We start from the raw sequence: 18821 nt of genomic DNA, 5'->3' as shown, positions 1-18821 counted from the left end.
CTCCATGATTCCCTGTTCTGTTCGTTCCCTGGGGCATCAGGCCCTGCCTCTGTCAGCAGACAGGAGACTGGATGAGATGGACCTTTGGTGTGACCCAGAGTGGCTGTTCTTAAGTAGGGTGTTGAGCCCAACATTGTTATTTTGCACTGTGCTATGACCCTCGTAATGTCTCTTGAGTTTGTGGTCCTATAATGAATGTTAACATCAGCCACCACAGGTTGCAGATGGGGACCAGGAGGCCCTGCCCCATCCCACCCCAGCTTAGGAAGGTGGGACCTAAAAGCATCCCCCAGCTGGTGTCCCAGACACCTGGGCTCCTCGCTCTGGGCACGTGAAGGTCTACAGTTACCCAAGCTCATGTGATAGGCTGGCTCTGGCTTCCTGGAAAAAACTGTTTCTCCAGGAGGGTGGTGAAGCACTGGAATGCGTTACCTAGAGAGCTGGTGGAATCTCCATCCCTAGAGATGTTTAAGTCCCAGCTTGACCAAGCCCTGGCTGGGATGATTTAGTTGGGGTTGATCCTGCTTTAGGGCAGGGGGCTGGACTCGACGACCTCCTGATGTCCCTTCTAGTCTTAGGATTCTAAGGCTCCTGTCTGGCAGCTGTGGGGAGCCAGGCCCTGCTCTTGCCCTGGATGGGAACAGGGGTCAGAGAGACAAGCCAGGGGCTGCTCTGGAAGGTGGAAGCTTTACAGCTCCTACCAAGACCAGGCTCCAGCTACTGCCCTGGTCCTGGCACCCGGGGGCCGAGTGAATGGCAAAAATTCCCCCCTCCACCCCAGGCTGGAGACCAATAAAGATGCGGATGAAAACCGAATTTACGTTTTTATTCCAGACCTCGGTAAAGCTAAAGTAAAAACTCCATCCGGACAGGGGACAGTCTCTCTCCGGGGGGGTAGGCAGAGGGAACTCAGAAGCCCGCACGCCCAAGAGGCGCAGGCGCAGCTGTCATTGGGCGTAATCCTCCGTGGGGTGGAGCGCCTGCGGCGGGGGGGCGGCGCCGGCCGACACGTGGAAGGCGGGGGCGTCCACGTAGGGCCCCCCGGGGATGCAGTTCTCGATGGGCTGCAAGGGGAAGCGAGCCCGGATGTGGTCAGCCTGCAGCTCGATGAGAGAGCGCAGCATGTCCGTCTGCTCCCGCAGCAGCGCGATCATCTCCTGCTGCGCGTTCCGCCGGTCCTCGCTGTCCCGCTGCATCTTGTCGTCGATCAGCACCCGCCAGGCCCGCTGCTCCCGCTCCGAGGCCCGCGATGCCCGCAGCACCTCCTGGAACATGTCCTCCCGCGTCCGCTTCTTCTGGCGCCGGATCTGGCCCAGCCGCTCCTCCGGAGGGGGCGGGGAGGCCCCGAAGGCCACGTGGGCGGCTGCTGAAGGAACAAAGGACAGAGGCACCGGGGTCAGTGCGCGTCTCCCCCACCCCCGCCGTAGGGGAACAAGTTACTGGCTTACGGGGCCGGGGCCGGACACGAGGGATGTTGAAGTTAACCAGGAAGCCTCCCTGCTTACGGTTAACCGCTAGGGGTTGGCCCAGCCCACACAGGTAGGGGGACTGCGGTGAATGTGTCTGGCAATGCCCCAGAGAGGGGCTGCTCCGGCCAGGCTGAAACACCCCTGCCTACAACGCGCCTGAGAACCGGGCTGAGGCCTGGGCGGCTGGGGGGGGCGCTGGTCCAGGCCGGCCGGGCTGGAGGTTAACCGGGTTCAATCAGGGCTGAGCAAAGCTGGGTGCGAGCCGCCTTCTGAAGGTGGGGGGCATGAAATTTCCTGAGGTGGGGCGCAGCACGCCCATCACATTAAACACATCGCAATCCGTTCCTGCTTTGGTGTCTGCGTGTTCACCATTTCTAGACCGATTCACCCCGGGGGGGGAACCTGGCTCTGGGGGAGGGAATGAAGACTGGTTCAGAGCAGGAGATCTGGGGCTGCCTGGCTGTAGGGACGGGACGATATTGGGTTATAGCAGGAGGCTGAGAGCACCTGGCTCTGGGGGAGAGCACTGAGCCACATATTACATATTTATTTTCAGTCTGTCTACAGATATATACCTACAGATAGAGCGATAAAAATATACAACGTGTGGCTCTTTGCACTCTGTCCACAGCTATTTTGTCTCAGTCTCCCAGGCTATGGCTATACCGTAGCCGTAACACGAAATAACTTACACAATGTGCGCAATGCGTAAGTTATTTCATGTTAACTTATTTCAAACTCAAATGGCACCAAAGTTCAAAATAAGCAGCTATTTTGGGGTTTCTGCTACCCCTCACAATGAGGGATACTGGGAATGAAATACCATGCTTCAAATATTTCAAGCCCAGTGTTTAGCCACAGGGCTGCTATTTTGGAATACAGATGTATCCTGAAACAACACAGTGCCTAACTGATTGGCTACCGCTGGCCTAGTGGTATAGGAAAATGAGAGGCAGGCACCTAACCAGACCTCTCTGAGACAGGAGAAGGAAAAATGGGCTTAAACTGCAGCAAGGAAGGCTTAGGTTGGACATTAGGAAAAATGTTGTAACTGTCGGGGTGATTAAACACTGGAATAAAATTGCCTGGGGAGGTTGTGGAATCTCCATCGCTGGAGATATTTAAGAGCAGGTTAGGTGAAATCTATCAGGGATGGTCTAGATGGTACCATGAGGGCAGGGGACCAGACTCCCTGACCTCTCAACTCCCTTTCGGTTTTAAGGTTCTATGATTATACGATTCTTCTAGCTCACTAGCAGCCACGTCCCTGCCGTACTGCAGCAAACCAAGTACTTACCGGAGGTTCCCTCCCCTGCATCGGGCTCACCGGGGCTGGACTGCTGGGAATGGCTGGAGTGCTCCGGAGTCAAAAAGAGGTCGTGGCTCGCCACGCCAGCGCCGATGCTGGCGGATGCCGCTGCCGCCTGCCCCCCGTACTCCTCCTCCTCCTCGTCCTCCTCCTTGATCAGCACCTCAATCTCGGAGTTCATCCCATTGGACTGCGCATCCAGCCCCCCCAAAGTATCCACGGGATGCTTGGCCGGGGAGGCGGAGTCGCTGCCCAGGATGGCGTGCAGCTCCTTGTAGAAGCGGCAGGTCTGCGGCTCCGCCCCCGAGCGGCTGTTGGCCTCCTTCGCCTTCTGGTAGGCCTGGCGCAGCTCCTTGATTTTCACCCGGCACTGCTGGGGGTCCCGGTCGTAGCCCTTCTCCTCCATGCCCCGGGCGATCTGGCTGTAGATGTCAAAGTTCCGCCGGCTGTTGCGGAGCTGTGCCTGTACGCCCTCCTGGCCCCACAGGCCAAGCAGATCCACCACCTCTGGCGTGCTCCAAGCAGGTGCCCGGCGGCCACGTGGCGCTGGCATGCTCGGGCGGGCAGCAGCTAGGTGAGCTCTCCACACTGAGCAAACGAGAAGAGAAAATTCTGGATGTACCTGGCCGCCGGGCAGCGGAGTTCAGAACAAGCGGCCAGAGCGGCCGCTGCGGGGCACTGTGGGACGCCTTCCGGAGGCTGCTGAAGTCAATGGAAACGCTGCCGTGTTTACAGAGACGTCAGTGCCCTAGGCGCTACGCCTCTTGCAAGGTGGACTGATTGGGCCGGCGTAGCAGTTGAGTTGAAGCGGCGGGAAGAACACACAGAGCTGTCCCATCCATATACCGAGGTGGGGTGGCTGCCCCAGGCCCCGCAGCAGCTGTCATATAGACAGGAGAAGGGAGAAGTCCCTGGGAGCTGAGTGTGAGGGGAGCTGCTGGGGGTAGATGACTTCCTGCTGCTGCTGCAAGCCACCCCCTGCCCCATATAACCCCTGGACAAGCTGGTCAGGGTGGGGGTGGAGCAGGGCCTGCGGTGCTGGGGGTGAGTGTTCCCTGGGCCCTGCCCTCCACCGGGATGGCCCTATGGATCACACCTCTATCCTTATGTGCCCCATGTGCCCCCAGCGTTGGTATTGGATCCCACCTCCGCATCCCTTCCAAACCCTCCCAGGGAAGGGAAGTCAGGCAGGAAGTTCTCGGACGCCTCACCTGCACTCGGGCCTCTCGGGACTTCTCTTCCCTGAGAGGCCTGGAGAGCCCACGGTCCTTCCCCTCGATCCAACCTGGCGATCGGCTGAGACTTGGGAGCGTGGAATCCTGCGTGGGGGGAGAGAGCCAGGCACGGTCAGGGCACAAGGAGATTTGGCAGAGCCACAGCGTCCCAATTCTGAAACAGTGGCCTATCCCTCCTCCTTCCCAGCAAATCCCCCTACAGCTCCCTGAAAATCCCCCACCTTAGCCCACTCCGCCATGGCTCCATCATCTGGAGGAAACTGTGGTGGCTACAAAAAGGGGGTTAGTCCTTCCCACACCCCAATTCCGCCCAACTCCTAATATTCCCCCCCCAGAACTGAAGTTTGGGGAGCGTTCAAACTGATGGCAAAAGAACGAAGATTTGACTTCAACTTCTTTATCGTCATTCCTAGCGGCTCAACTGATTTTGTGCTATGTTGGGTGGGGACCAAGGCATGCCACCATGAACGCAAAGGTGGACCATGGGAAAACCTGAAAAAAAGGTTTCACAAGTTGTTTGATTTTAAAATGTGAATTCAGCCTAACAAAACTGACTAAAGGTTGAACCCCTCTAACCCAGAACCCCCTCGTCCGGCAAACTCCATAATCCAGTTTGATTTTTGTTAGCTGGACGACCGCTCATTACGGGTGTGGCCAAGTTTCCCACGGTCCCGTAAAGTCTGTTTCCACTCACCAGTCCTGGCTTGCTGTTCTTTAGCTGTAATTTACCCCAAACATCTTGTAAGAGCCCAGAAAGCAGCGGGAGTGTTGGTGATGTGCTAGACAATATTGACCTCCCGTCATCTGGCAAATTCTCTCATCCAGCACTGGTCAGATCCCCAGGGTGCCAGACGACAGAGGTTCAACACCTATACTTAAGCATTCTACGGCGGCTTCTTGGTTTCTTGCTATTATTTTGACCAACTCCATTAACAAACTCTAGGCCAGCGTTTCCCAACTTCGCCAGCCGCATGGCACACTTCAATGAGACAAACCATTCCACCGTACACCCACTTTTTCCAGCTGAATTGATGGCTCATCAACGTCCCATTGACTTAACATTTACTACGGTTCCTGTCTTACTGGAGAAGTTTGCAGCACAGCAGGGCATACAAGCTAAACAAGGACCGAATAGGATGTTGAGTAATTGAGTAACTGCTGAAAATTTCAGCGGTTACTCAATTACTCACAGCGGAAGGAAGCAGCTCCAGAGAAGAGGTTCCTTTCCCTGCCAGGCCGTTTAAACGGTACTGCAGCTCCAACAGGCTCCCATCCTCCCTCTCAATTTGCCACAGCAGGGAGGGGGAGCGGGCACCCCACCAGCCCTCTTGGGTCAGAAAGCAGGACTGCCACATCCCCTAGCACAAACAGGCTCCTTCAAGGTCGGCACTTCCCCTTGCAGCAGCTCTGGATGGATGGAAACTGATGATCCTGAACCTCGGAGGCTCAAGAAGCAAAGCTGCCTAATTGCCCGCTGGTGCGGGGCAGAGGAGGCTCTGCAAAAAGCCCTGGTGAGGGGAAATGGATGAAATTTCATGGAACACTTGGACGGTTCTCATGGCACGCCGGCCGAGACTAGAACGCTTTCATCTTTGGTGTCTTCTTAAGAACATAAGAATGGCCATTCCTGGGTCAGACCAAAGGACCATCTCGCCCAGCTTCCCATCTGCCGACGGGCCAGTGCCAGGTGCCCCAGAGGGGGTGGACTGAAGACAATGATCAAGTCACTTGTTTCCTGCCATCCATCTCCAGCCTCTGACAAACAGAGCCCAGGGACACCATTCCTACCCCCTGGCTAACAGCCTTTTATGGACCTAACCTCTGTGAATTGATCTAGCTCTTCTTTGAGCTCTCTTCTAGTTCTAGCCTTGACAGCCTCCTCTGGCGAGGAGTTCCACAGGTTGTCTGTGTGCTGTGTGAAAAAGAACGTTCTTTTATTAGTTTTAAACCTGCTATCCACTCATATGAGCGTGGTACTGTCAGTCCTTCAACTGATATACTCCTTTCCCACAACCGATGCTGTGAACCCGTGGAGATATGGTATCGTCATTGACTACGACGAAGGTGTCCCGGGTTTGAATCATGCTATAGACAACAGTTTACGCATGTCTGATGAGTTCAAATAGGAACGAAACTGGTCATGTGCTAATGTGGTTTCATCGGAACCTTATTCTAAGAAATACAGTCAACCCCGATTGGTCCAATTGTTGGTCCCATTATCCGGGGAAAGCAATCAATTCAACTGATCTGCATTCACGGGGAAGGCAACTTCTTTTGGAACCTCAAATTCTATTCTACAACAAAAAAGAACGTTCAACTGTAGCTGTTGTTACTTGGAGTAGGAAGAAAGGAAATCCTCCTTCCTGCACCCCAGGCAACATAGCACAGAAATCAAGCTGAGCCACTAGCGATGATAAAAAAAAAGGAAAAAAAAAAGTTGAAATATTCCTTCTTTCATCATATAATATTCCATTCTGTGCTCAACTTCTCTGTTCTCTTCACAGAAGTCTCCCTATTGGTAGCACCTCACTCCACTATCCTTATTTGATAAGACGGGCACCTGTGAAGGTTACACAGGGGAGGAGTAGAATCCAGAACTCATTGCAGGTTGGTAAGAATTAAGTTTGTGCACTTTTTCTGCAAGTTCAGCAAAGGCCTCTTTGTCCTCTTCCGAACAAACACTTGACTCGATCAACTTCTTCTGCTTCTTCCAGTACACGTTCAATGAATCCTTCTCTGATGGATTCAAGAGTAGTGTCCGTTTCTGGGCAGAGACCTACTGCTGTTCTAGCAGAAACAATACCATCCGTGCATAATGACCTCAAAGGGTTTCAACAATAGACTTGCAAGGCAGAATGCCAGTTGTCTTCTCTGAAGGAAGTAGCACAAGAAGTCCACCAGCCTCACTACTTAGATCAGTCCAGTAGTGGTAGACACAACAATTAATGGCTTTGGATACAACAATTAAAAGCAATTTTAAGACGACAGACTAAGATCACTCATGGAACAAACAGTGAGATCTCCCAGGAGCTGAACTAATTTGAACATCAGTTGCAGAGCATCTTCCATTTTTAGGAAGATGTTCAGCCCTCTTGCATTCTTGTTAACAAGTGTAACAAAGATATTCAATGGATGGCTTTTTAAAGATTCTGCGGCTCATATTATTACTAGCTGTGATGATCATAAAATCATAACAGTGGTTCGAGGCTTGGCCTTTTAAACCCGGGGTTGTGAGTTCAGTCCGGAGGAGGGGGGACCTTTCAAGGGTCTGGGGGAGGTTAGACTGAAAAAAATTGGTTGAGGATGCTCATAAGGCCCGCAGCGAGTGGAGGGAACGGGGCTCAATGACCTCTCAAGGTCCCTTCCAGTTGGAAATGAGATACAAGATTGGAAGGAACCTCTAGAGGTTATCAAGCCCAGTCCCTTACGCTCAAGGGAGGGCCGAAGCCTCCCCTACACTTGCCGATAGATCAGCACTGCTGAAATCAATTTAGCACAGCCGATTTAAGGAGTCTGGTGAAGACACTCTCAGTCGACTCTCCCATCCATTTGCATACACCACCTCTCCGAGAAGCACGAGGGAAGCTGCTGGGAGAACAGCTCCTGTTGATGCAGCACAACGCAGGCACCACCGCACAAGCGGATCTACAGGTGGTTTTGTCTACACTAACAGGTGCCATTGAGCCACTTCACCTGACGTCAACACAGTCACTGCGGTGTCTCGTGCACAGCGAGGTCACAGGGGCTGCTCCCCCGTCGATGCCAGCTACTGTTCTCGTCTTGGTGGAGGACCAGTGTCAACAGCTTGGGCTTGGAGATTGATTTATCGTGTCTAAGCAGACAAGATAAATCAACAGCTAGTGAATCGCTCGCTGAACAGCGCGGACAATTCCTGGCACAGCGTCGACATGGCCTATGTCACCTTCAGTTATGTTTGTCGTGTAATTGCTGAAGTTGCATGAGTTGTATTGATTTACCACCGTAGACTCGGTCAGTTCTCAGCGTTATCGAGACCCGGGGTCAGCAACCTTTCCAAGGTACAGTGCCGAAATTTGACCTTTTGACCTCTAGTTACCCTCCGAGTGCCAGTGATACATTTTAAAGGCAGTAACCGTCCTACTTACAACAGCTTCATTAATAAATAAGCAAAGATGCAGAGCTCTACACCGAGGTGGGGGTTGGTAGCATTAACTGGTCTTTTGTTAATTCACAGGCAGCCTGGTTTTGAGCAAGCTCCCAGCTGTGGGGGGGAGAAGGGGTGGGGCTGAGCTCCCGCCTCATGTGCCAATGAAAACTGGCCCATGCACCACCCTTTGGGTGGCAGGCCACTGATCTATACCATTCCAAACAGGTGTTAGTCTAATCGGGTCTTCAGACTCTCCAATGAAGGAGATTTCACAGCCTCCACGGGCAATTTATTCTAAGGCTCAACCACCCTGACAGTCAGGAAGTTTTTCCTGGTGTTCGGCCTAAACCGCCCTTGCTGCAATTTAACTCCCTTGTTGTTCTCTGTCTTCGCCTCCGAGGCCCAGGAGAACATTTTTTCTCCCTCCTCATTGTAACAACCTTTTAGATACTTGAAACCTATCCTCCCACCTGCATCTCCTCTTCCCCAGGCGACACATCCCCATAGCTTTCCATCTCACTTCACGACTCGTGTGTTTATCATTTTTGCTGTCGTTCTCTGGACTTTCTCCAGTTTCTCCACATCTGTCCTGAAATGAGGGGCCCAGATCTGGACACAACACTCCATACGAGGCCGTATCAGCAGAGAGCAGATTGGACGAATGACTTCCCCTGTCTTGCTTACACCATGTCTGCTCATATATCCCAGAACGTCCCCTCCCTGCGTTTTGTTTTTATGCACCTGAGCGTTACACTGTTGTGTCATTTAGTTTGTGATCCCCTCTGATCCTTCAGTCCGCTTTTGCAGCACTCAAAGAATCACAAAATACTAGGACTGGAAGGGAGCTTGAGAGGTCATCGAGTCCAGCCCCCTGCCCTCATGGCAGCACCATGTACTGTCTAAACCATCCCTGATAGATGTCTGTCTAACCTGGTCTTAAATATCTCCAGAGATGGAGATTCCACAACCTCCCCAGGCAATTTATTCCACTCTTTGACCACCCTGACAGTTAGGAACTTTTCCCTTATGTCCAACCTAAACCTCCCTTGCTGCAGTTTAAGCCCGTTGCTTCTTGTCCTGTCCTCAGAGACCAAGAAGAGCAAGTTTTCTTCCTCCTCCTCATGACTCCCTTTTAGATACCTGAAAACCGCTATCATGTCCCCCCTCAATCTTCTCTTTTCCAAACTAAACGAGCCCAATTCTTTCAACCTTTCTTCATAGGTCACATTTTCTAGACCTTTAATCATTCCTGTTGCTCTGTTTTGGATCCTCTCCAATTTCTCCATATCTTTCTTGAACTGCGGTGCCCAGACCTGGATACAGTGCTCCAGCTGAGGCCTAACCAGCGCAGAGTAGAGCAGGAGAATGACTTCTCGTGTCTTGCTCACAACACACCTGTTAATGCATCCCAGAATCACGTCTGCTTTTTTGCAACAGCATCACACTGTTGACTCATATTTAACACGTGGTCCACTATAACCCCTACATCCCTTTCTGCCATACTCCTTCCTAGACAGTTGCTTCCCATGCTGAATGTGTGAAACTGATTGTTCCTTCCTAAGTGGAGCACTTTGCATTTGTCTTGATTAAACTTCATCCTGTTTACCTCAGAGCATTTCTCCTTCCTAGTCAGTCATTTCCCACTTAGTATTTGTGCAGTTGATTGTCTCTACCTCAGTGGAGTATTTTCTGTTTGTCCTTATTGAATTTGATCCTATTTGCTTTAGGCTACTTTGGATTATAATCGTATCTTCCAGATGAGAAAACTACAGGCGGAATCTCTCTAATCCAGAACTCTTGTCTGGCAAACTCCGCAGTCTGGCATGATTTTAGCTGGCTGGATGACCACTTATGTGCGTGGCTAAGTTTTCTGTGGTCCCCTAAAGTTTGTTTCTAGCCCCCAGTCCTGGCTCTCAGTGTTCTGTCCTGTTCTCTAGCTGTAATTTACCCCTAAATGTCTTCTAAGAGCAGTGGAAGTGTTGGTGATGTGTTAGATAATATTGACTTCCTGGCAGCCTGAAAATTCTCTTGTCCGGTACCAGTCTGATCCCGTGGGTGCCGGAGAAGAGAGATTGAACCTGTACTGGATGGTTTGACATGCCTTATCGTTTAACAAATCCACAGTGACAGTTACTTATCCCCTTATCATCATCTAGGTGTTTGCAAAGTGATTCTTAATTATTTGCGCCATTAACTTTCTGGATGCTGAAGATAAACTGGCTTCTGTATTGTAGACAGGACAGATTAGGTGTACACCTTGTTGCTGTTGCTACTATTAGTATTAACTAACAACACCTCTTTCTCCTCCCCAGCTGCCAGGCTGGGCCCTTCACTTCCTTGGCCAAATTGGGGTGTAAGGGGGAGGAATTAAGCTCTTCCATATCTCAAGACACTGCTGCCTACACTACTTCCAGATCTGAAGAAGTGGGTCTGCCCCACAAAAGCTCAACACCTAATATATTATTTTGTTAGTCTTTAAAGTGCTACAGGGTTGCTTGTTTATTTTGTTAGACTACAGCCTAACACAGCTACCCCTCTGTTACTGTTCCCTACATGTTAAACATGGAGATATTTGAAAGAGGAATGCAAATTAGGCACTGATTTACATATCTCATGCTTTATTTGCATAATCTCTTCTGGGAAGAGATCCTTTGGAAAGAAAAAAAAGCAGCACAGATGGGGCTCTTTCAAAAATAAAACCCATCTTTGGAAGAACCCTTCTTCCTATTTTGTTTCAGGAAGAAAGTTCTTTCAAAGAGATTTTCCAGAATAGCTTTTTTTGAAATAAATGCTGCTGTGCACAAAATGCATTTCAAAGGAGCTAGACGCTACTTGGAAATAGAGCATCCAGCCACAATGGAGCTTATTTCAAAAGACTCACAATGGCTTAGTTCAAAATAGGGCCTATTCTCTGTCCCAACAGCCCCTGTTTCCAAACAGGCGCTATTCCACGTACTACGTTTACCAATTTCAACATAAGCCAACACTACTTTTGAAATTTCAAAATAGCAGTTGCGCTGTGTAGACACTTGCAAAGTTAGCTCCGAACAACAGCCATTATTTCAAGATAAATTTGCTGGGTAGCCATAGCCCTACACACGCATTTATTTGGCCAACCACTGACATAATATGTGCAGCGAATTAATACCCATTTGTATGGTTGCACCGAGCCACATAAGCACTTTTTTTAAGGTGGTGAGCAATCCCTCTAATATTTTCCTGCCATGTGTGGAATAATTTTTACATGCACCAAGGCCATGTGAGAATGTGCACCATCCGGAGAAATAAAATTGAGCTGTGGGTGCTCTGCTGATGGGCTGGGAGGCATTTGAATCTCTCCTGGATGACTGCACAAGTGCTCAGCATACAGGGAACCCCGGTGGGAAGAGAATTCTTCACGTTTTCCACCCGTAGCAGAGAAAGAGTCAGCACTGCACACTTGCAACCCGTTTGAGTTTCTTGCCGAAGAACAGCCAGCCTTCGCCAGTCTTGTTTGGAACCAGGGTCCAGCTTCAGGGTTAAACAAGCGACAAGGTGCGTAACATTGGCCTCCGGCCTGCAACGCTTCTGGCTTAAATAGAAAGACTGCTGCGTCTGCGGCATTTGTAACAGCCACATTAAGTAAGTCTAAAACTGGCTTCGGCAGCACGTGGTTTATAGGGCTTCTGCTATGTCAGGGCAGGGAGAGGCTTGGGTTTTGCAGCCTATTCACGCAGGCTGCACCTACACTACAGCGACCCTTTGAAAGACGTTCTTCCAGAAGAGCTCTTCTGAAAAAAAAAAGCTTTCCAAACAGCGCGTCCACGCACAAAAAAAGCAGATCAAAAGCTCAACCCCTCTTTTGATAGATTGCGGCCACACAGCCCCCGCTCTTTTAAAAGAACAGGCCAGGGACCGAAAAACCCAGCACCATGAGGACTGCGCTTTCGAACGAAGGGCCGCCTGAGGCATTCACATGTTTTTTTTTCCTGAAAATCTTTTGGAAAAAAGGTAATCTTCCTCACCTGGGAGAGGAAGAGATGCCTGAAAAGGAGCCACGTTCCTTTGATTTCAGAGCAACAGAACACTTTGCATGTGTAGACACTCCATGGGGTCTTTCAAAATAGGCCTGGCTTTTTCAAAATAGTGTAGAGGCAGCGACAGCGTGTCGCCCCAGCTATGCTGATCCATCTGGAAAACCAAGGCCATCCACTTGTAGCTTTCCCCCTTCCTAAGCAGGGATGTAAATTCCCTGTTACTTAGTTGACCAGTTAAATGTTAGGTTTAACCCATTAACCAATTAAATGGGGGTGTCTTGGGTGAAACAGCCTACCCCCACCCACACCCCCGCTGGTTAATTGTAACCAGCAAGCCTCATCCTTTTAACATTAACATCCCAAATTTATGAGGCTCCTTACAGGAGGTGGAAAAGTGCCCAAAAAGTTATTTGAGTAAAAGTACGGCTGCTTTGGGTGGGGGGGATGGACTTACGTACAAGTCACCTGTGTCCCTCTGGAAAACAACTTGAGTAAAAACACACCCCACGTCTTTGCTGTACTCCCGTATGCAGAAGTGAAAGCAGCTGCACTCTTCTACTCAAGTACCCCAAAAGTTACTTTTTCCACCACTGGGAAGAGGTGCACCGGGAGCGATCTTTTGTACCAGCAGCGGATTGGAAGAGTTTAATCATCAAACAGGGGGATGAAGGCTGTGGAAACCCTTTCTTCAGTAGGTAGCTGCTTTCGTGGCTTGGGCCAGTCGGTTGACGATAGCTTCCAACGTTTCCGTGACGGGCTGGTACGTTCTTGTGGCGTTCTCCGTCTCGGTGGGTCGAACCACTGGGAGAGCCGGAACAGTGGAACTGCATAGGCACCACGTTCGTACATTTTTTGGTGCCACCCAGAACAGATCCGTTCCTAATCACAATGCTTGGGAGACCCATGCTTCAGGGAAACACCAGGCAGCAGGGCAGGCTGGAGCATTAGCATGGGGGCTGCCCCACTTTAATCCGCCCAGCAGCAGGGGGAGAGTGGCAGAAGCTGGAACGGGTTGGAACAGAGCAGGGCTCCGGCCGAAGAGATGGAGCAGAGCCCAGTAGGGCAGGCTGGGGCCAGCTGACTCTGGACTCAGCGTCCCCTGTGAGCTGAACGCTCGGGCGGTCGTCCTGGAAAGATTCAAATGCCGCCCAGATTAGCAGAGCACTCACGTTGCTCAGCGTGTTTCTTCTTGTGGTGCGCGTCCGCGGGGCACGTGAAATTTATTCTGCTTCAGGATGGGAAAAAAAAAAAAATGAGTGAGAACCCCGTCTGGCCTCCATGTCCCTTTGAAATGCAGGAGGCCTGGCGGGGTTGCCCTGGGGGAAGATCGCTCTGAAAATAAGCTAAATATAAACCTCCCAAAACTGATGAAACTTCTCTTACATTCCTGGAACACAGGCACCAACAAGCCCTTATAACTTGCTGCCTGTGGTGCGGAGGTGGGAGCGAGAGAAATCCCCAGTAGTTTCTGACCCAGAAATCCCCAACTGTGCACTTTAAAAGATCTGTCGCTTGGGGGTGTGAATTTGAAAAAAAACATCCAGAACACTGCAACTTTGATGACAAAATGCACCAGCAGGGACAGGGCTTTGTCTGCAGAGCCAGCAGAGAGACACACACCAGCCTTATCTGCTTTAGCCATCACCAGCCTTTCCCTGCAAGCCTCCATAACCCCGCCCGCCGCCAAGGCCACTCCCCCGGCCTTGTGGGTCGGGGGGACCTCTGGACCCAGAGATCAATAAGTTCAAGAGGGGACAACCCAGGAGAAAACAGGGCTGGGGTGCAGGTCACAGCTGTCAAACAAGGGAACTGGAGGGGGGCCCCCAGCCGAGAACCGACAGCCCCCACCGCTCCTTGAAGCTGTCCAGGGAGCCAGCTGCCGATCTTGTTTGCTCAGCTGGATTCACAGGAGAGAACCGTTGCAAATGGACAGGTTTAACTGATCGGGAAAACAGGCTAAGCCGCAAGTTGCTTCTCACTCATGGAGCCTCAATCTGAACTGAAATGGAGGCGAGGGGGGCGTGCGTGGTTCAGTGGTTTCCAAGAGGTGCGCCGCGAGAACTGTCCACGTGTGCCACGGAATTTAGTCAATTTCCCCCACCATGGAGCTTTGCAGAGTCTCCTAATCTCTGCCACCGCCCCGACCCCCACCAGCCGTCCAGTAACCGCTGAAACTTCCAGCGGTTACGCAACATCCCTAGCATGGCGCACACTCGCTCACTCACCTTTTTCCCCCCAACCTGGGCAAGATGGCGTGTTCTCTTGAAACATCAGTGTGTCTGATGCTTGCTGCATGCGCGACTAGGCTGCAAACCTCCCTCATCACAGTCAATGTGATGTTTACGAGCCATCGATCCAGTGGCAAAAAGTGGACGTGCTACGTAGCCCTCGGGAGGTCATCGAGCCAGCCGCCTTCCCAGCCCCCAACGAAATCATCCCAGCCAGGGCTTTGTCTAGCCAGGACTTCAAAACCTCCAGGGATGGAGTTTTCACCACCTCTCTAGGTAACGCATTCCAGCATTTCATCACCCTCCTAGCCAAACAGTTTTTCCTCATATCCAACCGACACCTCCCCCTCTGTAACTTGAGACCACTGCTCCTTCTTCTGCCGTCCCTCATCACAGAGAGCTGCTTCTCTCCATCCTCTTCAGAACCCCAATGTTTGTCTCACTGAAGCATATCTTGCTCATGAAAAGTTGGGGGGGGGCCCCATGGCTTGGGTTGACCAACTAAAAAAAACCACCTGTGATGTCCCCTTCCTGCTATAAGGAAGCAAAATAACATCATCCAGACATGGGTTGGCACCTGGTAGGAGAAGAGAAGGGGACAGCCCCCAGGAGGGTGAATGGATAGAAGTCCTAGGGGTCTCCCGGGTCCCAGAAGTTAACAGTAATTCAGTGAAAAAGCTGTTCTCTTCTCCCCCTCCTAACACAGGCCTTGTCTCACCCATTCTCACCCCCTGGCCTAGCTCCTCTCCAGCGCTCCCTGTAAGCTGAGCACTTGGACGCTGGCCCAGGAGCGATTCAGGTGCTGCCCAGCTGGTTAGCAGAGGGCCAAGCAGCCACCAGCCTGTGTTTCCATTGGTGGTATGCATCACACATGCTTTGGTGGACACAAAATTTATTCCACCCCCGGGTGGAAAAAATTAGAGGGCGCACTGTTCCTTCCCCCACCCCCCAGAAACAAGCTGCAGAGCCCCCCCCCCTCCCCATTCTGGGGCACTGCCTGGCAATCAAACCCTTTTGGGGTGTCCTGAACCAGGAATCAAACACACCGACTGCCACCAAACCCGGAGCCAACCCCTGTTCCACGCCCTGCAGCGGGCAGGGACTCCAGCTGGACACGGAGCCCTACACAGAAAGCAGAGCAGCCCCTGTTCAGTCCTGTCTGCGCAGGAGTCAGCGCGCTCAGATAAGGAGATCTGTGTTTAGACACAAATATGGCACTGGGAGCAGGGAAGGAGGCCCCTGCAGATATTTGCTTTGTAAATCTCTACTCTTTGCTGTGGGGAGGAATCTCCTATCTATGCACCCCCCACAGCTGGTGTGACTATTGGGGGGAGGAGAACCCACTGTGTGGGGTACCCCATGAGATGGAGGAGCTGCCTTATGTTCCGCCCCCCCACCACAGCCCTCTACCTTCCCCCTTTCCTGATCTGCCTTCCCCTCTAAGCTACGTCTACACAGCAGCATTATTTTGAAATAAACTCCTCCGGTAGAGCTTATTTCAACACAACTCTGCTACTACAGGCACAATGCACTTCAAAACAGAGCTCGGCTCTTCTGAAATAAAGCGCCCAGACACACAGGCGAGGGCTACGCTTTTGCCCGAGCGCCAAATAAATGACTATGTGCGTTGCGCACACTGCCTAGCTTATTTCAAAGCCGGTGCAGGAATCACTTATTATTGCAAGCTTCCCAGTGGCGTCTGGCCGCATGGTTTCTACTGGGGGTGGGGGGATACAAATCCCTCCCCCCCCTCCCCCCCGAGTAGAAACCACAGCGCAGCATCCAGCCACAGAGAGCCTCGGCTGGAGCAGAGCCCTGGGACACACTCTGGCTTCTTTCGAAAGAACCCTCCTTCCGTCTACACAGCCCCTCTTTTGGACGAGCTACTATTCCTTGTGCGACGAGGTTCACTTCTCGGCGGTGTCTACACTCGCCTTCTTCCTTCACAAGAGGCATGCAAATGAGGGGAAACCACAAACGCAAATGAGCTGCCGATTTACACATCCGGCACCTCATTTGCATATCCTTTCCAAAGAGGCGCCGGACAGGTAAATCGGCCTCTCCCGGGCCTGCCTCTTTTGCAAGGGGAACGCAAGTATAGACACAGCCAGAGGGAAAGCAGCCAGCCCGTTTCCAAACAGCCCTGGCGTCACGCAGAGGCTGGCAAAGTTATGTCGAAACGGGGGGGGGGGGGGGGGGTTATTTGCAAATAAACTTTACCAGGTAGAGCAACCCGCCCCCCACCTCTCCCCGCTATTCCAGCCTCTTGCCCGCACCCCCCCAAACCTCTCCCCGCTATTCCAGCCTCTTGCCCGCACCCCCCCACCTCCCCCCGCTCTTCCAGCCTCTTGCCCGCACCCCCCCACCTCCCCCCGCTCTTCCAGCCTCTTGCCCGCACCCCCCCACCTCCCCCCGCTCTTCCAGCCTCTTGCCCGCACCCCCCCCACCTCTCCCCGCTCTTCCAGCCTCTTGCCCGCACCCCCCCCCACCTCTCCCCGCTCTTCCAGCCTCTTGCCCGCACCCCCCCCCACCTCTCCCCGCTCTTCCAGCCTCTTGCCCGCACCCCCCCACCTCTCCCCGCTCTTCCAGCCTCTTGCCCGCACCCCCCCACCTCCCCCCGCTATTCCAGCCTCTTGCCCGCACCCCCCAACCTCCCCCCCGCTATTCCAGCCTCTTGCCCGCACCCCCCAACCTCCCCCCCGCTATTCCAGCCTCTTGCCAGCACCCCATCACCCCCTTGCCCCGATCCCCGTGTATGGCCCCATCCCCTTAGGGGACCCCCCCCCGCAAGCCCTTAAGCCCCCTCCCAGCGTGCACCCCTCCAGCCCCTCGGCTGCCCACAGCTCCCCCCCCTTCCCGCCCGCGCACAATGGGCGCTGGGGCCATCTTCCCTCCGCACAAGGCAGGAAACCGCCGCCGGGAGCAGCCCGGGGCCGGACCCTCCCCCTGCAGCCCGCCCGCCCGCCCCCCCGGGGGCACCGGGCACCGCTCCCGGGGCTGGGCCGGGCCGGGCCGGGGGCTCTTACCTTCCCCCCGAGCGCTGCCCGCCCTGGGCCAGGGCCAGGGGCAGGGGCTGGGCCGGGCAGGGCCCTGGCCAGGCTGGGGGCGCTGCCCGCCCGCCCGGGGAGCGGCTCCCGGGGAGCAGCGGGACTGGCCCGGCTGCGGCTGCGGCTGGAGCTCCCCCCTCTCCCGGCTGCAGCCAGGGCCCGGGCAGACCGGGGCGCCAGCGGCCGCGAGCCACCCGAGCAGGGCCAGGCAGGAGGCGGAGAACGCCCGCGCCAGCCACTCGCGGAACTCCGTGTCACCAGCTGCTCCGACGCGCGACGCCCCGCGCCCCCATTGGCGCGCCGGGCTGCCGATCCGGGCGCCCCGCTGGGTGATTGGCGGGCCGCCGACGCCCCGCCTCTCTATTGACTTCGCCCCGTTCGGAGGCGGGAGGGGGGGCCGCTTCCTCCGGGGAAGGGCGTTTCAAGGTGCGTTCCCGGCGCGCTGATTGGTCCAGCGCGGAGCGCAGGCGGGGGGAGGGGCTGCGGTGGCAGGGAGGCCGGCGCAGGCGCCCCCCGCCCCTCCTTTGTTAGGCTGGGCCACGTGGGTGGGTGAGCCCCTGGCTCCCTGGCTGTGGTGTTAGGTGGGCAGCCCAGGCCTCCAAGCAAATGCATAGTCTGAAAACAAACAGGCCTGTTGCAACTTCAGGACCAACACATTCATTTAGCAGAGGGGGAGCCCCCCTAGTTTGTATCTGCAAAAACAAGCAGAGGTCCCCTGGCAGACGAACAGATATTTTGGAGCATCAGCTTTTGTGGGCAAAGACCCGCCTGGTCGGAGGCATCTGACGAAGCGGGTCTTTGCCCACGAAAGCTGATGCTCCAAAAGATCATAGGGTTGTGGAATACTAGGACTGGGAGGGACCCCTAATGTCCAACCTAAACCTCCCTTGCTGCAGTTTAAGCCCGTTGCCTCTTGTTCTATCCTCAAAGGCCACGAAGAACAAGTTTTCTCCCTCCTCCTTATGACACCCTTTTAGATACCTGAAAATCGCAATCATGTCCCCGTCAATCTTCTCTTTTCCAAACTAAACAAGCCCAATTCTTTCAGCCTTTCTTCATAGGTCACATTCTCTAGACCTTTGATCATTCTTGTCGCTCTTTTCTGGACCCTCTCTAATTTCTCCACCTCTTTCTTGAACTGCGGTGCCCAGACCTGGACACAATACTCCAGCTGAGGCCTAACCAGCGCAGAGTAGAGTGGAAGAATGACTTCTCGTGTCTTGTCCACAACGCACCTGTTAATGCATCCCGGAATCATGTTTGCTTTTTTTGCAACAGCATCACACTGTTGACTCATATTTAGCTTGTGGTCCACTATAACCCCTAGGTCCCTTTCTGCTGTAGTCGTTCTTAGACAGTCTCTCCCCATTCTGTATGTGTGAAACTGATTG

The 18821-nt window shown here is 53.3% G+C and overlaps 1 protein-coding gene across 1 annotated transcript; it reads right to left on the bottom strand.

Moving 5' to 3' along the window:
• Positions 1-807: 807 nt before the first annotated feature.
• LOC142024919 (uncharacterized) lies at positions 808-17661 on the bottom strand. Its single transcript, XM_075017266.1, has 4 exons — positions 17410-17661; positions 3990-4097; positions 2767-3366; positions 808-1366 (listed from the first exon to the last, which is right to left on the bottom strand). The coding sequence occupies exons 3-4, from the start codon at positions 3329-3331 to the stop codon at positions 948-950; spliced, it is 984 nt and encodes a 327-aa protein (XP_074873367.1). The 5' UTR covers positions 3332-3366; positions 3990-4097; positions 17410-17661; the 3' UTR covers positions 808-947.
• Positions 17662-18821: the final 1160 nt, after the last annotated feature.

This window comes from Carettochelys insculpta, chromosome 22 (genome assembly GCF_033958435.1).
Source record: "Carettochelys insculpta isolate YL-2023 chromosome 22, ASM3395843v1, whole genome shotgun sequence".
NCBI lineage: Eukaryota > Metazoa > Chordata > Testudines > Carettochelyidae > Carettochelys > Carettochelys insculpta.
The sequence above is the reverse complement of the archived record's forward strand: the minus strand, read 5'-3'. Positions and strand labels throughout refer to the sequence as shown.

Excerpts from the sequence above, each read along its gene's own strand:
- LOC142024919 (XM_075017266.1), bottom strand. The coding sequence starts at position 3,331 with ATGCCAGCGCCACGTGGCCGCCGGGCACCTGCTTGGAGCACGCCAGAG. Across the intron at positions 1,367-2,766 it reads TGCAGGGGAGGGAACCTCCG|CAGCCGCCCACGTGGCCTTC; the intron begins GTAAGTACTTGG and ends TTGTTCCTTCAG.